The sequence below is a fragment of the Podarcis muralis genome, chromosome 13 (assembly GCF_964188315.1).
Source record: "Podarcis muralis chromosome 13, rPodMur119.hap1.1, whole genome shotgun sequence".
NCBI lineage: Eukaryota > Metazoa > Chordata > Lepidosauria > Squamata > Lacertidae > Podarcis > Podarcis muralis.
In genome coordinates, this window is record NC_135667.1 from 27781881 (window position 1) to 27803084 (window position 21204).

Genomic DNA, 21204 nt, shown 5'->3' on the forward strand with positions numbered 1-21204 from the left:
CAGCCAGGCACTGGCCATTGTCCTGGGAGGATTCACCTAGATTAAATTTCTATTTATATAGACCTTCTCCAGCAGTGGTGGGTGGTTATGACGAAAGGGAGAACAGCTGGTGTCAACCAAAGCTTTTTATAAAACACACTGTGTGTTTCTAAGACCACCTACCTTCTGGGAGAAGCTGTGTCCTTAGCAGGCCAGGCAAGAGGTACAATTTTGCGGTAGCTGCAAAGCCATTCAGGTGAAGGGCCTAGGCATTGTTGGGCACCCAAGGAGAGGCCCAACACCACTCTCTGGAGATCCCCAGCCCTCAACCTCTTTGCTCTTGCTGCCTGTGTTCACCTCTGAGCATGTCAGCAATGACAAGAGCGAGGAGATAAAGCATCTCTCCCTCTGGGTGGTTATATAGATTGGACACAGAGGAGCAGCACAAGCGAGTGGTCAGCAGTGCCTTGGAGCGGGACCCTCAGAGCGTGTGCCTATTGGGGGCACCATACCCAAGGCTTCCCCCAAAACCTGGAACCAGCACTGGTCAAGTGGGCCAATTTATATAGCCAAGGTAGTGTCACCACTAAAGTGACCTAATGCCCATGGAAGACCTTATCATAATGGAGTCATGACTATTGATGATTGGCATGTCTGCACCAATTTAACAAGAGCCAACATTGTATTTTATCCCTACAAAAACAAAAAGCTCCAGATTCTCTTCTTAAAACACCATTATACATAAATTGATTGTGTGTGCTGATTGTGTGTGGGGGGGAAATATTGAAATTTCAAAAAAGCTGTCCAGACGTATGCTGTAAAAATAAGTAATAAATTCACAGACGTAGTGCTTAAAAAAAAATAACCAAAGGTTCCCTATACATAATTACTTTTAATTGGAGTAAACATATGGCTAGATGCAGCCGTGGCCCCAAAATCTGTAGCAGGTGAATGTTATACTGCCACCAGAAAAATACACTTTCATGTACAGAAACGTAATCCCCTCATATTATACCAACACTGATATCTCCTGTCAGTAGTGATATAAATGTAATATTTGTAATGTAATATTAATGTACTAATATTAAAGTAGTAATAATGGAGAATGGATGCCCCGCTGATGTTACTGATTTACTAGGTAAATTCTGAGTAGTATTAATTTTCTCTGCTACATTGTGCCTGTGCAGCAATAGCGCTGTGTCCTTTGGGATGCATCTCTCATCATGTGCACAGTGCAGTAAAAATGCCAGGCGAAAAAAAGGCAGCAGACCCAAAGATTGTTGTCGCTGTGCATGATCTCAGAAATCTGCAGCTGCCACCTATCCCTGCTCTTGCATTCCTCTCTTCCTGTGCTGACAGTTAAACCTGGTCCACCACCCCCCCAGTGTCATTATTTTCAGGTGGGGCTCAAACATATACTGTCAAATTCAGGTTGTGCAGTTATAGTTGGTTGGGAGGTTCCCCAAAAGACAGGACAGAAGCAGACATAGAAAACCCACTGGGAAGTGTGAGATAACATTTGTTTAAGTGTAATGTTGCGGGTGGCGCTGTGGGTAAAAGCCTCAGCGCCTAGGGCCTGCCGATCGAAAGGTTGGCGGTTCGAATCCCCGTGGCGGGGTGCGCTCCCGTTGCTCGGTCCCAGCGCCTGCCAACCTAGCAGTTCTAAAGCACCCCCGGGTGCAAGTAGATAAATAGGGACCGCTTACTAGCGGGAAGGTAAACGGCGTTTCCGTGTGCGGCTCTGGCTCACCAGAGCAGCGATGTCACGCTGGCCACGTGACCCGGAAGTGTCTCCTGACAGCGCTGGCCCCCGGCCTCTTGAGTGAGATGGGAGCACAACCCTAGAGTCTGTCAAGACTGGCCCGTACGGGCAGGGGTACCTTTACCTTTACCTTTAATGTTATCTAACCTCTCCTGCAAGCAAATCAGAATTAATGCTCATTGAAAAGCCAGTTTTGTCAAATGTCCCTGCAATAAGATCAGCATGAATGTTCAATGAACAGGTCATCTGGAAGCACCCACAGAAGTTTCCTCCTGTGTAATCGGGTAGAAGATTGCAGTCTTAATCACTGCTGTTCCTGTTATACCAGGACAGAGCGAACACTAGTTAAAAGTTTCCACAAATAAGGAGACACCATGGGACCATGTATAGGACCACTCTTTTGTTCTTTGTGGTGGTGACATTCAGGAAGAAGGGGTCATCTTTCAAGTGATGGAGTGGCTTTTAGGGAAAAAGTATGTATTGAGCTCACTGAAGTTCAAAATAAAATTTAGGCAGAAGTTAAACGGAAATGGTATCTGTGCGCGCAGACGTTTTAATTTCAATGGACCAAATGTAGCAGAAGGAAAGAAGAATGGACACAACCAAAATAATAAATAAAGGTTTAAAACTGATGCAGGAGCATGCATTCTTTATATACAGAGGCTGTTACACTGTGGAAATGGAGAGTCCCTCTTACATGCCTTGTGGCAAATGCAGCTCCTGGGCAATGTAGAGGTGTGCGGGATATGAGGTAAGAAATTCTTGCTGGATGGATTTTTCCCCCTCCTCCCAAGAACCTGGAAGGAAAGCAGACAATAATTTTAACGCAGTCAGGGGGAGCCAATATGGAAACCACATTTGCTATCCCTACATGAACAGATTCTAGACATTACAGAAGCATGGATCAGCATGGCAAGAGATGTCTTCTCCAGAAATGGAGGCAAGAAAAATGCCAGCTGGGGTTGATAAAAGGCACTTGTGGCTGTCACCGACACCTCTCTATTCAGGTGCAGAGTGAGCTCGTAACTGGATCAGAGGAGGAAATTTCCACTGCATTTATCACAGTATCTTTATTTTACGGTTATCTTAATTTTGTTTGGATTCCAGTTTCAGTTTGTTTAATTTCACCCACTCTTCTCAGACCTCCAGCCATTTATTTAGAACTGAGATAGCAGCTCCCAGTTGCTTAATTAAAGAAATACAGAGCTGGATGTTCTCAACATATTGATGACACTGTACTCCAAAGTTCCTTGTGGCTTCATTTAGATATCAGGCAGCATCCACAATAAAATGTTTTGCATTAACTCAGTGCCTCCCTCAGCTAGTAATCTTTCCAAATAACTTAACAAAAGTAATAAAACTTCACATGTGAGCTTAATTTATGAATTGTTGTGCCCTGGGCCATGTTCTAACTAATATTTATAGGGGAGCCACCAACAGTGCCTAAAATCTACATTACACTTTTCACATTTTCAGCACAGAAAGCAGCCTTGGTTTTTTCCATTGCTGATAGTTGGACACAATGGTTGCAGTTAGGGATGTAAGATGACAGCGCTTTTCATTCTGACCTGCATTCATCACAATCAGCACTGTTACCATTCTGCTGCAGTTCAGTTTCTGCCAAATACTGTTACATAAGTTAAACAGTAGGCAGGGGGAGGAATATGTAACTACAGTATTTAAATAATTTAGGGCTCATCCGCAGTTAAACTCCCCGCCCCCCTCACTTTCTAGACAGAGGTTTGCACTTTCCTGGTCTGCGGTTTTATTTGTTTTTGGCCCCACCACTTTCCCCAGGAAAACCTGCTCTTTAAAGCTGAATCAGAACAAACAGCAATTCGGGTTTTCTGCATAATTTTTTTAGCAGTAAAGAGCAGATTTTCATGGGGAAAGTGCCATGGCGAAGGTGCTCGGACATAGAGCTTTAAAGCATGGACCTGTGCCTATAGATGTGGCACAAAAGGAAGTCTGGATGAGCCCTCACACAACTTACAGTTGTTTCGATATAAATGGAATGACGTAAAAAAAAGAGTGTCCTTAATTGTGCATCGTTTGCAGATTTGAAAAAGGCAACAATGATAATATGAATGAGGATCAATTGTATTTACTTGACTGATTTCCATTTCTTTCTTTTTTTAAATAGTTTTTATTGGAGATTTTATTGGGTTACAAAAGTATGTTCATTGTGTCTTATTTTCAGGTCGTAGAGTCTTCTACGTATCAGTTACATGCAATGTGGGACGTTAATGCTGTATAAAGCTGGGGGAGAAGAGATGTGGGGAGAGAGAGATGGAGGAGAAGGTGTGTGGTAAACTTAACATTCGTTTACTTAGTGTATGTGTGAGGTTTTTGTGTCAGTGTCACTTGGGTAGGATCTTTTTCTATTCATTTATTAGTCTTCATTGGCAGTGGGGGAAGGAGCCCAGGGCATGGTTGGTTGCCTTTTGTTGACTGCAGACTGCAACAGTTTCTGCTAACTTTTCCATTTTTGTAGGAATTCTCAAACATCCCTAGTTGCAACACACACAGGTATCTGGGATGTTTCAAACAAGGAAAGGTGAAAAGGAACTCACTTTAAGGATTCCATCTTCAACCAGACATGATGTGCTTGACAAAAGCTGAGAACACACACACAAAAGAGTTGTTAATTTTCATAAAATCAGAACCTTATGCATGTTCACTCAGAAGTGAGTCCTCCTGTCTTCAGTGATAGCTGACTCTCAGCTCCTTGCTGCCACTATTGCCTCACCACTGCCGCTCAGAAGCAATGCGGTGCACAGCCACAGGTGAGGAGGCAATTGCAGGGGCAGGGGTGGCAGCAGCAATGGCAGCGCAGGTGCAACAGCAGGGGCAGGCAGGTGGAGGATGGGGGACCTGATCTGCAGGGGGGGGCATCATCATGGGAAAAGGGGCATCAGGGGGTTGTTTTGTCTACCGTGGCAAAATGTCTCAGGCCACAACTGCACCCAATTGAGCCATATGTTAAAAAAAGTTGTTCCCCTTTTTAACAACCACCACCACCACAAATTTAAAGGTGTTCAGCACAAACCCCACAAAACTATTTGTTTGGAATTGGCAGGTTTTATGCACTTTTAGGCATCAGTGCCTATAAATACCATCCAATTCTGGGGGAAATAAAATATTTATGACTTAAAAATAAATCAAAATCCCCATAATACCAAACCTTGGATTTTTCTGAACTAGTATTCAGATCTAAACCCAAACTGAACAGTTCCCAAATCTGTCTGAACTGAATCAGGCTGTTTGCTGAAGTGCCAAACTGAATTTTGCAGTCAGTCCAGTTTCCACCTCTATTTCAGATTATCTGTGCAAGTCAATCAAGTTAAGCATCCGATGCAAAGCATCAGTATTAACGTATTGCTCAGCGACTACTGGTCAAGTGCACATCATACAGCAGTAGCAGGAGTCCCAGAAGCGAAAGAAAAGTGTGGAGAGATCCAGAGTTTCCCGATAAGTGGAAGTTTTGTTTTGTTTTTCAAAAGAAAATGTGGGTTTGTCCTACCTTCGTAGTTGATGCAGCCATTGGCATCTTCTTGCCCTGCCATTAGCTGTTCTACTTCAGCCTCCGTCATCTTCTCCCCTAGGAGCGGAAATCAAACATCAAGTTTTGTTTCCCCCACAAAAAATTGTTCTTCGAATAGACTAAGCTGCATCAAGCATTCTGCATATTTGCATCATGACCCAGGGATATTTAGGAGGAGCAGAGGCTTCTGAATATTAGGGGAAACAGCTATAGCACAGTGACAAAGCATATTCCCTGTGTGCAGAAGATCCCAGGTACAATCCTGACATCTGCAGTTAGATCTGGGATAGAATCAGTGTAAACCAGGGGTGGGGGACCTTTGGCCCTCCAGACGTTTGCTGAACTACCAACTTCCATCAGCCCCAGCAAGCACAGCCAATGGCCCTGGGTGATGTAGTTCAGCAACATCAAGAAGGTCTTTAAACCAGGGGTGGTACTAGGCTTTATTTCAGCAGGGCCAAAGACCTGGTTTGGCACACCCACCCACATTTCTGTACACCCACCCACAGGCTTGGAGCCTCAACTGCTCCCCTCTGGAGGCTTCCCCCAGGGCAAAACCCCCGGATAGCGCCCCTGTAGCTATGGCTCTGTATAAACTGTACTGAGCTAGATGGACCAATAGGTCTGATTCAGTATAAATCAGCACCTCATGTTCCTGCCATGCTCCCATGGGTACAGTGCCTAGTACACCAGCCAGCTGTGTATAGGGATTGATGCAGCAATCCCACATTACCCATTGCCAGTGAGAGCCAGTGTGGTGTAGTGGTGAAGAGCGGTGGACTCATAATCTGGTGAACCGGGTTCGCTTCCCTGCTCCTCCACATGCAGCTGCTGGGTGACCTTGGGCCAGTCACACTTCTCTGAAGTCTCTTAGCCCCACTCACCTTACAGAGTATTTGTTGTGGGGGAGGAAGGGAAAGGAGATTGTTAGCTGCTTTGATACTCCTTAAGGGGAGTGAAAGAGGGGAGTGAAAGGTGGGATATCAAGTCCAAACTCTTCTTCTGCTGCTGCTGTCTATTGAGCTCAATAGAATGTGCCTTTTGCACTGCTGGCACCGCAGAACTCGTGTCGACATGTGAATTGCATTCACCCAGTATCAGTGATGGGAGGAATGCTTGTGAGAAATGTTCACCCACCCCTTGCTTTCCACCTTGAAGCAGGAGTGGGGAACTTGTGACCTTCCGGAAGTGATCAGACTCCAGTTCCCATCAGCCCCTGCCACCATGACCCAATAATGGCCAGGCATGGCTTTGATTTACATTTCCCATCATCCCTGACCACTAATCCTGCTAGCTAAGGATGATGGGAGTTGTAGTCCAGAAACAGCTGAAGACCCAAGTTTGGAAAACAACATTGATCTAGTTCCTCTCCCACGCTTTAAAGGTAGACAGAGATGGTGTACAGGATGCTGACGGCATAAGTCAGGGGTGGGGAATCTTGGGCCCTCAGGATGCTGCTGAACTAAAACTCTCATTAGCCCCAGCAATCGTGGCCAATGGCCATGACGGCAACTCTGAGGGGTAAACTACAGTTCCCAGGATTTTGGGGGAACGGGTAGGCACCAATGTGCTTCATTGAATGGTGTGTTTGCCCTCTTACTCTCCCTAAAGTCATAGCTGTCAGCTTTCAGATTTGAAAATAAGGGATCAGCAGCCTCACCTGTCCCGGGGACAGTCTATGGGATATCTAACAATCCGGGATAGCAGCAGGAAGCAGCGGGAAATGGTGCTGGAATAAGGGAATTTCACGCAAAAAAAGGGAAGGTTGACAGCTATGCCTAAAGTAAGTGTGTGTGTGATTTGGGAGACGTTATTCCCTAAGATAGATGGACCACATGTTAATTATCTGGGAAGGCTGAGGCCTGCTAAAGCAGAATACTTGTTGCACAATGCTCTGCTTCCACCACCATGCTACAAATTTTATGACTTCCTCTACCTAAAGTAGCAAGGACGTGGCGCAGTTCAGCCCCCATGACGGTGCCATTCCCTTCCTTGTCGAAGACGCGCAGCCCTTCCACAAAGTCCTCATAAGTCCCCTGGTCCTTGGATCGGGCAATGTGCTGCAGCATTGGGAGGAAGGTTTCAAAATCCAGCATCTTCGCGCCCAGTTCTGATGAGGAAGAACACAGAGATGAAAGATGGCGGGCGCGGCCTTCATAATAGGTCATTTGCAACAAACCACAGCACACAACTGAGGGATGAGTTTGAGTGCACCCTTCTCCTGCTCCCTCCTTCCTTCCCTCCATCTTCCTTTCATAAACTTGGCTGCCTCCCTAGTTGCTTAAAACTACAGTTCCTTGAAATATCTGAACTGTGGGTTCAAGGACGTGCTCCTTACAAATCAGGAATGCTAATCAGGATCTGATTTGGGAGAAGCGCACGTTTCAAGTTTAACCCAGGCCAAGAGAAACAGCGCTTGAGCATTGCTTGTATTAATTATTATTATTATTATTATTATTATTATTATTATTAGCCGCCCATCTGGGCAGCTCCCAACAGACTATTAAAACCACGACTGAACCCCATATGTGTAATTTTAAGCTGTAATTTTAAGGAACCTTTGGAAGCTGAAAAGGGCCCGATCCATCCTATTTTGTAAACTTGCCTTCGGGTGTTGGTTTCCCCAGCACCTTTAAGACCTCTGCGTTGGTTGGGTTCTGTCCCAGGGCTCGCATGACATCACCACACTGGCTGTATGTGATCTTCATCTCTCCCGTTGGGGTCCTGTCGAACAGCATGAAGGCCTCTTTGAACTCTGCGCAAAAGAAGGGACCAACTTAGTTCTTTGCACAACGTTAGGAAAATATACCCACGATGCCCTAGAGATTACACCCTAGGTCTGAGGAGCAGAAGAAGAATTACTTTTAAACATGAAGAGTCTGAGTGAGAATTATTTTTTTACATACTCTTAACGGTGACTGGGGAAGGGGTTTTTTTGGGGTTTTTTTAAGAGCCATTCTGGAGTTAGGTCTATTTTTCCAGCTCCACAAAAGAAAGAATATACTGTACCGCAGCAGTCCTATTCAAGAGGTATGCCTCCATCGCATGAGGGCAAGCCCAGAGTTGCACTCATGAGCCTCATCCCCCTCTCATATCGCTGTTGCCCTTCTGCGCCACAGTCCACACACATCATTGATAGAAGGTCTGAAGAGGAGAGTTTGCTCAACCCGTATAAGCTTCCCATGTGGTCTAGAACCCTTGGTCATGCAAGGTTCTGAATCACAAGGGGAGCCTATACAGTTCTCTCTCAACTCTGAGCTCACTGGGCAATATAAATATTGGGTCCACCCCTCAGAAAGTGAAGCTTTTTCTCAAACCATTTTAAATCACCTTTACAAATATTCACAGTCACCAACTACCTTCCCTGGCACAGCCCTGGACAGGCCATAGCATCCCTGGTTTTCAACAGCAGTTAGAACCAAATGACCTGCTAGTGATGCTTAAAAAAATAATAATTGCTGAACCTCTCCACTATTTTGAACAGACAGCAGCTGTGCACCCCCAACCTGGATCCCCCTGCCAGGTTCACTGCTGAGAATTGCTCGCTCCCTGGCTGCTATTTGCCCCAGAAGGAGCAGCTTACAGTAATCTGTATCCTCATCAACAGGCAGTAGTAGTAAAGGCCGTAGAGGGAGGTTTTCCTGCAGAAACTAATTTGCCACAGGAGTTGTGTCTTCAACGTTTTTATGTACACTGCTAAGAAATGCTAATGTAAATGCCTTAAATAAGAGCAGAGAGTTTGAGCAAACTTATTTAAAAGGTGTTGTTTTGCCTAAATTAGCATTAGATTTTGGCCCAAGGTTACAACCCAAGTGACCTTCTATTTACCTTTCAGGAGGGGTGTATCTTGAAAAATAAAGATTGGTTTGTTTTTATACGTGATGGGTTTCAGCTTCTCAGCTTGCTGCAAGATCCTCTCTTTGTCCCTTAATTCCGCTAGCCGAGCGACAATAGCCCTGCACAGATCTGCTTTTGCCGCCTTCTGCCGTTTGGCGGAAACCCTATAGGCTCTTTCCACCACAATGGGGTCATCTCTGGTGTCTAACTTCAGGATACCCGGCAACCACTCCTCCAGGAAGGCTACCAGGTCCTGGCCCTCTTCTTCCTCTGGCAAGCCACAGATCCTGAGGATATGGGGCTGCACTTGGTCCTCGATCTTCTGCACCCGGTTGCTGAGGCGTCTGTTCTCGCCAACCAGGCACCCAATGTCCCGGTGGCAGTCCTGTACCTTTGCTTGCTCGTTTTTAATTGTGAAGCTCGTTGCCGTGGCTGACCGGACCAGGCTTTGGATCAGCCCTTCCAGGGTGTCCATACGTGAATTCAAAGCTAAGATCTTACTATCAAAGGCCTTCACTGCCTCTATGGTTTGCTCCATCGTTTTCTTGATCTCCAGCAACACCTCTTTCATGGAGGTGTCTCCACTGTTGAAGGAGGTCAAGGGCTCAGCACCAGTGTGCAACGCTGGAGACACGGAGGCCCAAGAGGCATCATTTTGAAACCTATGGAAATCTTCAGGCCTATTCACCGGCGGAGTTAGCTTGTTATTCTGCATTTTAATGCCAGGTGCAGCAGTGCGATGGCTGCCACATATGAGGAGGTCTCCTGTGACATCACAATGACCCTTCCTGAACCTAGGGCTTCATGCTGTGCTGAACTTTAGGTGTGCATGGGTCCTGCTGCTGCGTCTTTCTGCCTTCTCGAAAAAAAGGGAACTTTCAACATGACAGTTCCTATGGATCTTAACAGAGGGATGGGGAACCTATAGACACTGTTGGACTCCCATCAGCCCCAGGCCACTGCTGTGTAAATTCTCAAGGTCTTCTCTACAGCTTCACTGCTTTCCCCAACATGCTCTATGGCCACCACTGTTGATCAAGATATAAGGATGGTGGTGAGAGTGAAATCAGATTCTCGATATAGATATAATCAATGGTATCTAACACCAAAAATGTATAAATCTAAATCAAATAAGTGTTGGAAATGTAAAGAGAAAGAAGGTTCTTTTTATCATATGTGGTGGTCTTGTAGTAAGGTTAAAGCTTACTGGGAAATGATGTATAATGAATTGAAAAGGATGTTTGTAAACAACAACAACAACAACACAGAAGTTTTTTCTTTTGGGAATTATAGGGACAGAACTACTTAAATTGTATAGAAACTTATTCATGTATGCTACTACAGTGGCAAGAATATTACTCGCCCAAAAATGGAAAGAAGTCGTCGTCCCAGCAAAGGAAGAATGGATACTAAAACTCATGGAATATGTAGAAATGGCAGAAATTACCGTATTTTTTGCACCATAACACTCACTTTTTTCCTCCTAGAAAATAAGGGGAAATGTCTGTGCGTGTTATGGAGCGAATGCCTGCGGGTGGCGGGGGGGATCCGCTGCAGTCGTGAGCAGAGGATCCATGGTTCCCCTTCCTTTCCTCCTCCGTGGTTACAAAGCATGGATCCACATGGATCCTCAGGAATTTTGCATTGGGCTACTCCAAACTCACTGTCAGATCACATGTCTGTGGCCACAGCATGAACCACAAAAATCATATATCCACTATTTCATTTAGAATATTTTTTTCCTTGTTTTCCTCCTCTAAAAACTACGTGTGTGTTATGGTCTGGTGCATGTTATAGAGCAAAAAATACGGTACCAGAAGAATTAAGAAAACAAGATAACAAACTTTTTATAAAAGAATGAAAATAGTTTATTGAATATTTGCAGATAAATTGTAAACAGGTAAGAGCATTGGCAGGATTATTGTAATAACCTGCAGTTTTATAAGAGTATATATATAAGTAGATGAATAAATTAGCTAATTAAGTTAATTTGGATATGCAGAAGATATTAAAAATAAATTTAAGGAACCACAGAATGGGGGAAGGAAGTCAAGTTTTGAAATGTTAAAATGATTGTAAAATTAGTGAAACGTATAAACCTGAAAAGCATATATATTAAAAATTGAAATCAGATTCTGAAGCCTGTAAAGCAGGGAGGGAAATTTGTAGCCCTTGAGCTCTTAGCAGCCCCAGCCAGCATGGTCAATAGCCTGGGATGACAGGAATTAGACACCAGAAATACCTGGAAGACGCAGGTTTCCTTGTCTTAACAGACAGATTGTCTCACACAGAGACAAAGGGTTGTATTCAACATAGTGCCAAGGTGAATATTCTGTTCCGGAATGTTCTCCCCCCCCTCCAGCCACATATCCCCTAAATGTGTTCTGGGTTCCCCCACCCCAATGCTCTGGAGAAGATTTTGGGATGGCATGAGGCATGTTCAGGGGGAATAGAGGGGGAGAAATCCCTTTGTGCTAGTACTAATCCTTGTGGTAGCACGAAAAGTTAAATACCATTCATACTCGCTAAGCCAAAGGCATGCTGGGGCCTAATGCATACAGGCGTAATAACCTGTCTGTTCCCCCACCATGTGGCATTTGGCAAAGTAGCACCAAGCTTAAGGCAGAGAGAGAGAGGGAAGTTTGGAAGGCATGCAGCCACAGAGACTACAGTATATGTAGGCACTACAGTGCTATCTCTAGTTACGAACTTTCGCTAATGGGGCCTCTTGCTGCCGCTGCGCCACAGACACACGATTTCCGTTCTTATCCTGGGGCAAAGTTCTCAACTCAAGGTAACTCTTCCAGGTTAGCGGAGTTTGTAACCTGAAGCGTTTGTAACTCAAGGTACCACTGTACAGCTTATTGTTGTTATAAGCCATCCCAATCTCTGCCAAATGGTAGCAAGATTCCAGGGGTCTTGGCAATTAACTAGGATTTGTGTTCGTTTGGAATGAGGCACAGCAGTAGGGTTGCCATATGCCTGGAATTTCCTGGACATAGCCGGAATAGTGTAGTTGTTAGTGTCTGGGTGGAAATGTCCAGGGAAATCCAGACACATAGCAACCCATGTCGGAAGTCTAGATTTTGCTGAATGCCCTTAAAAATAGCTCAGAAACTTGTAGTTTAATGATGAATTTTGGATATAATGGAGATGTAAAAGATTTGGATTATTATAAAAAATGCAGGAGGAAATGACTAATAGGACCCACAAAGGGGAGGAGGGAAGTCCAGGAGATTTTCTGGAATCTTGTTTTCTGTATGTTGGATATGTGATTGTAAAACTTGAATTTGAAAAATGAAATAAATATATATATATATATATTTTTAAAAAGCTCTAAAACTTCTGGGTGTATCTTTAGATGTATCTGGACCTTCACTTTTTGAAACATGGCAACCCTACACAACAGAGACTGTAGTGTCTTTAAGAAATATGGTTTATTTACACATATTTACACCAGAGTTTTATGGAGGGAAAGTTCACCGCATTTACATCTCCAGAGGGTCTTGTCCTCTGCAGAAGCAGCATTGGATTCTGTGGCATCCTAAACACCATCCTCCTGTCTCTCTGTGACAGCTTGCTGTAGCCAGCCAGCAGGTCTGCTGCCTCCTAAGAAAGCTAACCAGTATTCTTTCCAACATCAAGAAGACATCAAGAAGAGGTGGCAAGAATACACAGAGGAACTATACCAGAAAGAAATGGATGCCTCGTACACCCCAGGTAGTGTGGTTGCTGACCTTGAGCCAGACATCCTGGAAAGTGAAGTCAAATGGGCCTTAGAAAGCACTGCAAATAACAAGGCCAGTGGAAGTGATGGTATTCCAGCTGAACTATTTAAAATTTTAAAAGATGATGCTGTTAAGGTGCTACACTCAATATGCCAGCAAATTTGGAAAACTCAGCAGTGGCCAGAAGATTGGAGAAGATCAGTCTACATCCCAATCCCAAAGAAGGGCAGTGCCAAAGAATGCTCCAACTACCGCACAATTGCACTCATTTCACACGCTAGCAAGGTTATGCTTAAAATTCTACAAGGAAGGCTCAAGCAGTATGTGGATCGAGAACTCCCAGAAGTGCAAGCTGGATTTAGAAGAGGCAGAGGAACCAGAGACCAAATTGCAAACATGCGCTGGATTATGGAGAAAGCTAGAGAGTTCCAGAAAGACATCTACTTCTGCTTCATTGACTATGCAAAAGCCTTTGACTGTGTCGACCACAGCAAACTATGGCAAGTTCTTAAAGAAATGGGAGTGCCTGATCACCTCATCTGTCTCCTGAGAAATCTCTATGTGGGACAAGAAGCTACAGTTAGAACTGGATATGGAACAACTGATTGGTTCAAAATTGGGAAAGGAGTACGACAAGGCTGTATTTTGTCTCCCTGCTTATTTAATTTATATGCAGAATACATCATGCGAAAGGCTGGGCTGGATGAATCCCAAGCTGGAATTAAGATTGCCGGAAGAAATATCAACAACCTCAGATATGCAGATGACACAACCTTGATGGCAGAAAGTGAGGAGGAATTAAAGAACCTTTTAATGAGGGTGAAAGAGGAGAGCGCAAAATATGGTCTGAAGCTCAATATCAAAAAAACGAAGATCATGGCCACTGGTCCCATCACCTCCTGGCAAATAGAAGGGGAAGAAATGGAGGCAGTGAGAGATTTTACTTTCTTGGGCTCCATGATCACTGCAGATGGTGACAGCAGCCACGAAATTAAAAGACGCCTGCTTCTTGGGAGAAGGGCAATGACAGGCCTAGACAGCATCTTGAGAAGTAGAGATGTCACCTTGCCAACAAAGGTCCGTATAGTTAAAGCCATGGTCTTCCCAGTAGTGATGTATGGAAGTGAGAGCTGGACCATAAAGAAGGCTGATCGCCGAAGAATTGATGCTTTTGAATTATGGTGCTGGAGAAGACTCTTGAGAGTCCCATGGACGGCAAGAAGATCAAATGCATCCATTCTTAAGGAAATCAGACCTGAGTGCTCACTGGAAGGACAGATCGTGAAGCTGAGGCTCCAGTACTTTGGCCACCTCATGAGAAGAGAAGACTCCCTGGAGAAGACACTGATGCTGGGAAAGATGGAGGGCACAAGGAGAAGGGGGCGACAGAGGACGAGATGGTTGGATAGTGTTTTCGAGGTTACCAGCATGAGTTTGACCAAACTGCAGGAGGTAGTGGAGGACAGAGGTGCCTGGCGTGCTCTGGTCCATGGGGTCACGAAGAGTCGGACACGACTAAACGACTAAACAACAACAACAAAATTCTTTCCAACCTTTGCTAAATTCATGAATTTACAAGTTTACTCAAATTCTTCACTGAATGTAGAGATTTTTTTTGGGGGGGGGTGTTGTCCTGCCTCCCCAAACATATAGAGTGACTATATGGATTTAAACCCCCACCCCACCCCAGTGCTTACCTTCAATCTGTTCAGAGTTGAATTCAATCTGCAAGAGAAAGAAAAAGCCAGCAGTTAATGATTTGCTTTAACCACAGTTTTTGCAAACGCAAACACACAACCTGTGATGCCTGCAGGAGTCAGTTATATATGCTTGGGTTTAATGTGGTTTGTAGATATCTGGAGGCTTTCGGTTCATAGGCAAGACTAGTTGTGGAAGAAATTCAAAGACTATTTAGTTAAATATGTTAAAGGTAAAGGTAAAGGTACCCCTGCCCGTACGGGCCAGTCTTGACAGACTCTGGGGTTGTGCGCCCATCTCACTCTAGAGGCCGGGGGCCAGCGCTGTCCGAAGACACTTCCGGGTCACGTGGCCAGCATGACAAAGCTGCTCTGGCGAGCCAGAGCTGCACACGGAAACGCCGTTTACCTTCCCGCTAGAAAGCGGTCCCTATTTATCTACTTGTACCCGGGGTGCTTTCGAACTGCTAGGTTGGCAGGCGCTGGGACCGAGCAACGGGAGCGCACCCCACCGTGGGGATTCGAACCGCCGACCTTTCGATCGGCAAGCCCTAGGCGCTGAGGCTTTTACCCACAGCGCCACCCGCGTCCCTGTAAATATGTTAAATATGTTATGATAACTTAAATAGAATTACTTGCGAGTATCAGATTGGCCTAGGATTTAAATATGTGATGTCGTAGAATACTATGGATAAAAGTTAAAATGAAAGAAAGAAAGATGTTAATGAACTAGGTAAATTTTATGTGAACTCAGTTTTGGAAAACTGCTACAATTATTTATATGGAAACTCTGCCAGGGGGATTTGAGGAAGTCACTTAATGATAACAAAAGTGGAATTTCTACAGTCAGGATATATGTTTGTTTGTTTGCTTGTCTTTTTTTTTTGATGTCTTCTTTTTATGTTTGTGGATATGTTTGTTATAAATTTGGAAAACTAATAAAAAATTTTTTGGGGAAAAAAGACTATTTAGCTGTGGATCAGTTACCCTTTTAAACAACCTCTCATACCCTCAGGTAGTTAGTGAGTGTAAAAGGCTGGATTGCCCCCTCCTCCCCCTGCCAAACTATACTTTTCACTGCACTTCTGATGGAGTATTCCATTCTGTGCATGTGCACAAAACGAGTGGAAGGAAGCCAGTTCTGGATGAACAGAAATTCTAGTTTGTTTTCAACCTCGTTGCCCCCCATACCCGGAAATGCCTTCCAGAACAGGCAAACAGTGGCGGCTTCCAGACCATCTGTTGATTGAGGATTCGTCCCGAGTGCAAAGCTTCTTGCCGTTTGGGTTAGATGCTAACGTTTTCCTAACATGGTAAGTGGGCCAGCCCATAGAATCACACTCTTTCTGTGGGGCCAACTTTCTGTTTCGTTCAACTCCCTGCCTGCCGTCTTCCCTACAACCAGTCCAGGGGAACGCACTAGCTTGTTGGCTTCCTCCTCCATTTCTGTGTTGCCCTTGTGGAACTCAGCAGGGAAGAGAAGGGGCTCTGTCTTCACTTCTTCTTGGTGTCACAGCCTACCAGTTTCAATGGCCACCAGCCGTGTGTGTGTGTGTGTGTGTGTGTGTGTGAGAGAGAGAGAGAGAGAGAGAGAGAGAGAGAGAGAGAGAGAGATTTCTAGGCATCCTCCCAAGGTCAAAGTGTCAAGTGGCTAAACCAGTTCCATACTGATTTGATGCTATTAATAACCCTCTCCAGCTACGAGAGGCTATCTTGAAAAGAACAGGGACGGTATCAAAGGAAAGGAGAGGAATGGAAAAAATTCCCTCCCTGCATGATAACTGAAGAGACAAAGGACTGATGTCATTCGTTCGCTGGGCGGGTGGTGGCATAAGACAGATTATAGAGGGGAATGGGCATGGAACCCATCTGCATTCATGAAGGGTATGCCTGTCCACAGCTATGACAAATGGAACCTCCATTTGGAGAGGCAGTATACCTTGGATCAGACCCTTGGCCTGATTCAGCAGGCAGCACGCTCCCCTGCTCTTCTTGGTTCAAAGGTTTAATGTCAAAATCAGAGACTGGGATACATTCCGTGGAAGTTAAGTAATTTGTGTAGCATAGTCATAGGCTGAAGTTGCACCTGGATATTTCTCACACTAAATATATACATTACATATTTTTAAACACTAGTGCACATACGTCTATTTTATCTTAGTTTTCCTTATGTGTGCACTGCTGGAGTTTTAAGTGATATACGCACACGCACATGTTCACACATTATGTGTTTCCTGCAGGGAGTTAAGTACATCTAGGCAATTTTAGACCCTGGGCATTCCTTCAAGTAGGAAGAAACATTTAACATTTATCTTCTCTATGTGTCTCCTTCCTCTTCCATGCTTTAAAACTCTTTAAATGTTCCCGATATGTTAGAGAGAGAAAAACCAAACCTCAAAACATTTGCCAATCCTGACCAGAACAACAACAAGAAGAAATTCTCTGAGCATGTTCAGTTTCACGCGTTAAACTCCGTAAAATCACAGCACCCCCCTGACTACATGTATAAAATGGAGTTTGCTTTTGATGCCTTGAACCTAAACACAGACTTGGGGATAAGCACCAGTAAAGGAATATATATATGAGTAAAAAAAATAAAATGGGTATCTGTCACAGTGTATATATCTAAATGATTTTGCAAATAGGAGCAAAAGGATGTTGCTGCGACCAGCATCAGTCCCACTTGCTGGCCAAGAGGGTGACATGGTGACTGTTTGCTGCTGCCCCCATTGTCTGCCACTCTCTAGGCTGTCATTCAGTGGGGGCCTGGGCTGTGGACTTGAGCACTGAGGTCCAGCCCCTGTGGCACCACTTTCAAAGTCCATGTATTGGCCAAACCTTTATTCCTTTTTAACATATCCCAGCCTCCACTTCTCTAGGGCTGCAATGCCATGCACATTTCCCTGGAAGAAAGCCACATTCGAATTCAGTGGGGCTGAGTTTTGGGGAGGCACGTGTAGATTTGCACTACAAATCTTTTTTCTCGTGCTCTAGTTACTTCTTACTATGCCTGCTTCTTCTTGCTTATCTTCTCTGCTGGCATTGACACAATCCCATCTTTCCACCACTGGGCTTTGAAACTGTAGCCTGTTTCCCTTCCTCCTTTCACAGTGGCTCCCTGTTGCTCTGCTTTTACTTTACATTTTTTAAAAAATATTTAATACATTGATACTCTGCGTTTCAAGACAAGTCTTCCTAAAGCAGTTTACTTACAATCGCGTATCAGCATACAATAAAATACTGTGCTATGAAAGCCTTGTGAATTAATGATAGGACAAAGAGCACCAGAAAAGCCGAAAAGCCAGCATTATGCCAGCAAAATATAAAATGTACCAAAATCAGGCCAAAAATTGTATGTACAACACATACTTAGGGCTAGGTCTCAGCAATAAAAACAGGCTCAACAACTGCCAGTGAACCCTTGTGCCCTCGAGATTTTATATGAGCGTTTTAGAATGAAGACATAAATGGACATTCTGCATGAACTACAAAGCTCTCCCTGCCCCACATAATATTGTCACTGGCTTCTTTGTCTCTTTCCTCCTCTTCCTCCTCCTCTTTTCCTCTCTGTGCTGTTGCCTATTCCCATAATGGTCTCTCCCTCTCACCTCTTAAAGTCTCATCCCTCAAGTCAATTCAGCAAAACTCTTGCGATCTATTATAGTCCCATCTCACCTGGTCCTTTGCTACCAGTTCACTCTCCTCTACTGTGCCCTCATGACTCATTGCTGTCTTCTCCCCTTGCCTACCGGAGAGCCCATAGCTCAGTGGTAGAGCATCTGTTTTGCATACAGAAGGTCCCAGGTTCAATCCCCAGTTTCTCTGGGTATGGCAGGGAGAGGAATCCTGTCTGAAACTCTGGAAAGTCTCTCCACTCAGTCTAGATAATACTGGTCCAATGGTCTGAGTAGAAGTTAGCAGCTTCCTGTCTTTCTATGTCTCTAGGCAAGGGATTCCTAAGGCTCGTACAACATCCAGCATGCTATTTAAACCAATGTTATGTGAAGCAGAAGGAGCAGCAGTTTGGATGGGATGAGGCAAGGCCTTTGGGGCTGATGCAGATATAGGAACTGGGGGGAGCCGCTGAAAGGTTTGGGTTGCGGTGAGGTGTCTCGTTGCACACTCTCTGTATAGGAAAATGCAAAAGTTATCATGATAGGTGCCCAGCTTTGTGCATTCAGGGCCTGAAAAACACTTGAGCCACACTTCACACCAACATCAGAAAGCCAATTTGCTCTTACGCAGAAATGCTATACTTGCAGGAATGTACTAATGTGTTCAAAATGAACAGTGCCATTCTGCAGAGGGAATCTGCAGATATCCTAACAGCTTTTGAAAACGGGGAGATTTCCAGCTGCTGCAAATAAAACCAAGAGAGTATGTGTGTTGAACACAGTTTGAAAGAGCGATTGCTGATTTGCGGTGTGAATACTCATTCCACTTTCACCTCTGGTAAATAGGCTAATTAGGATTTTGTATCGTTTCAAAAACCTGCAGAACTCATTTGACAAGTGGTGGTGATGGGACAAAAGAAATAAGCGTTACATCATAGGAAGTGAAAGCACCCTCAAATGATTTTCAACTCTAAAAAACAAACCATCAGCTCTCTCCAGCCCAAGAAACCTGTTTTACTGATGAATGGCAATATTAATATTTCCATTCATTCAAATCTTATTCTACAACTATGAGAAAAACATTGTTGTTGTTGTTTTTTAGTCGTGTCCGACTCTTCGTGACCCCATGGAAAAACATTAAGAGACTTCATAGAGTTATTTGGAGACTAAACAGTAGATTCAAACCTTTACTCCACTTGTAACTTCCAACACAGAGCTGAGCACTTGCAAGCAACAAAGCAAAGGTTTCGGAAGAATTTGGGGCTTTTGTCAAGCACCTCATATTTAGTGACATTTAAAACTAAGTTACAGAGGAGTTAAGATTTTGCAGTAAGGTTTCTTTCAATCTAGCCATTCAGCTCCTGCGAAGTAGATTTAAATGCCCTTGAAGAGAAGCTGTCTTGCAAAGTTAGTGGGTAAGCTGAGCTCTTGCGAAGCTTATATTATTTAATGCAGAAGTAAGATGTTTGAAGTCTTACTGTTGGAAGCTGCCCAGAGTGGCTGGGGTAACCCAGTAAGATGGGCGGCATATTATTATTATTATTATTATTATTATTATTATTATTATTATTATTGAGTTAAGAAACAAACATTTTGTGGCAAATGAGATGCAACTAATTTGTGAATGGAGGTAGGAAAAAGAAAAGCAAGCAAGCAAATTGGAGTCGAGCGGACCAGCTTTCAAAGCAGTCTACCGTTAGATTAATCTTAGAATTGTAGCACTGTTGAGTTTGAAGGTACCCAAAGGATCATCTAGTACAAACCTCCTGCAATGCAGGAATCACAGCTACCTTGAAATGGCTTCTACCAATTGGAATCAGCAGGTCTGGGAAACAAGGCTGAGATTTAATAATTACGCCTTGGGGGCCATTGGATGAGTCTGTGCGACGACAAGGGATCTGATCACAGGCCTTGAATCCCAAGCCTGTAAGATTGGGAGTTACTGGGCACCTCCCTGTTACTTACCTTCACACTCTTGGGGTCGAAAGCAGGCTCTTTTGGTGGTTCTGGGGCAGGAGCCGGAGCCGGAGCTGCAGCTGGCTTGGCAGCCTCTTTCTTGGGTTCCGGCTTTTTGGGGGCCATGGCTTCGGTTCACTTGTGGCACGAGCTGGGATGAGCAGCACGGTGGGGAGGCAGAGGGCCGAGGAACAAGAGGCGACCCTGGCTCCCACTGCTTATATACTGAGCTGGCGGGTCTCGCACCAGAGGGGTGGGCAGAGCTGCAAGGGCAACTGCTGTTTACTATAAAAGGAAGGTGCTCCCAAAAAAGCAGCCCCCACCCTCCCCACTCAACAATTGTCCTTTGTCATCAGCACATAGTGCAAAGACCTGGAGTCACCAGCACCAAGGTCCTCCGGCCGCACAAGGCGGCTTTTGTGCACCTGGGCTGGGAAGGGTTCAGAACGCCTGCAGTTATTTTAAGAAAATAAAGGGTTGCCCTGGAGGCTCTCTATAGGGGAAAAAAGCAGCAGCTTTGCTGATCAAACTGCCCCAATACTCAAGGGGGGACAAAGTGTGCCTTTTTATAGGCAAGCCGACGAGTACAAATGCCATAGATTCCTTTTAAGTGCCGCATTTACTTCCCGACACTTTCCCAGAGGAATAGGCTTCAGACCTGCAGATACATCTCTAAACTGACTGGCTGATCCAGCTGCATAGCCTTACTTGGTTCTCTCCCCCCCCCCCTTTCCTTTTATCATCATTAGCACTTCTTTTTTTGCGTCTTATCTTTCCTCCAAGGAGCAGTGGCGCAGCTAGGCAATTTTAGACGTTGTAATGGCTTTACTTACACACACACACACACACACACACACACACACACACACACACTTCAAATGGCAATGTGCTTTGCCTGCACCAGCAGGGGGTGGACCACTAGATTATCTTTGAGGCTCCTTCCAATGTTATGATTCCACTTCAAGATTCAGTAAGCCAGCACTGCTATGGGGTTGGTTTTTTCCGGTTGTGGGGAGGCTACTGGTTCTTCTGTTGAGTGCAGCCCTGGATTTCGGCCCATGAAGGCCATGGTGGCATCGTTGTCAAA

At 44.7% G+C, this 21204-nt stretch overlaps 1 protein-coding gene across 1 annotated transcript; it reads right to left on the reverse strand.

Moving 5' to 3' along the window:
- Window positions 1-2260: 2260 nt before the first annotated feature.
- On the reverse strand, window positions 2261-20311 carry MYL4 (myosin light chain 4). Its single transcript, XM_028703265.2, has 7 exons — window positions 20127-20311; window positions 14548-14575; window positions 7891-8040; window positions 7222-7395; window positions 5265-5342; window positions 4315-4359; window positions 2261-2538 (listed from the first exon to the last, which is right to left on the reverse strand). Exons 1-6 carry the CDS (start codon window positions 20241-20243, stop codon window positions 4331-4333), a joined length of 576 nt encoding a protein of 191 aa, XP_028559098.2. The 5' UTR covers window positions 20244-20311; the 3' UTR covers window positions 2261-2538; window positions 4315-4330.
- Between the last annotated feature and the right edge of the window lie 893 nt (window positions 20312-21204).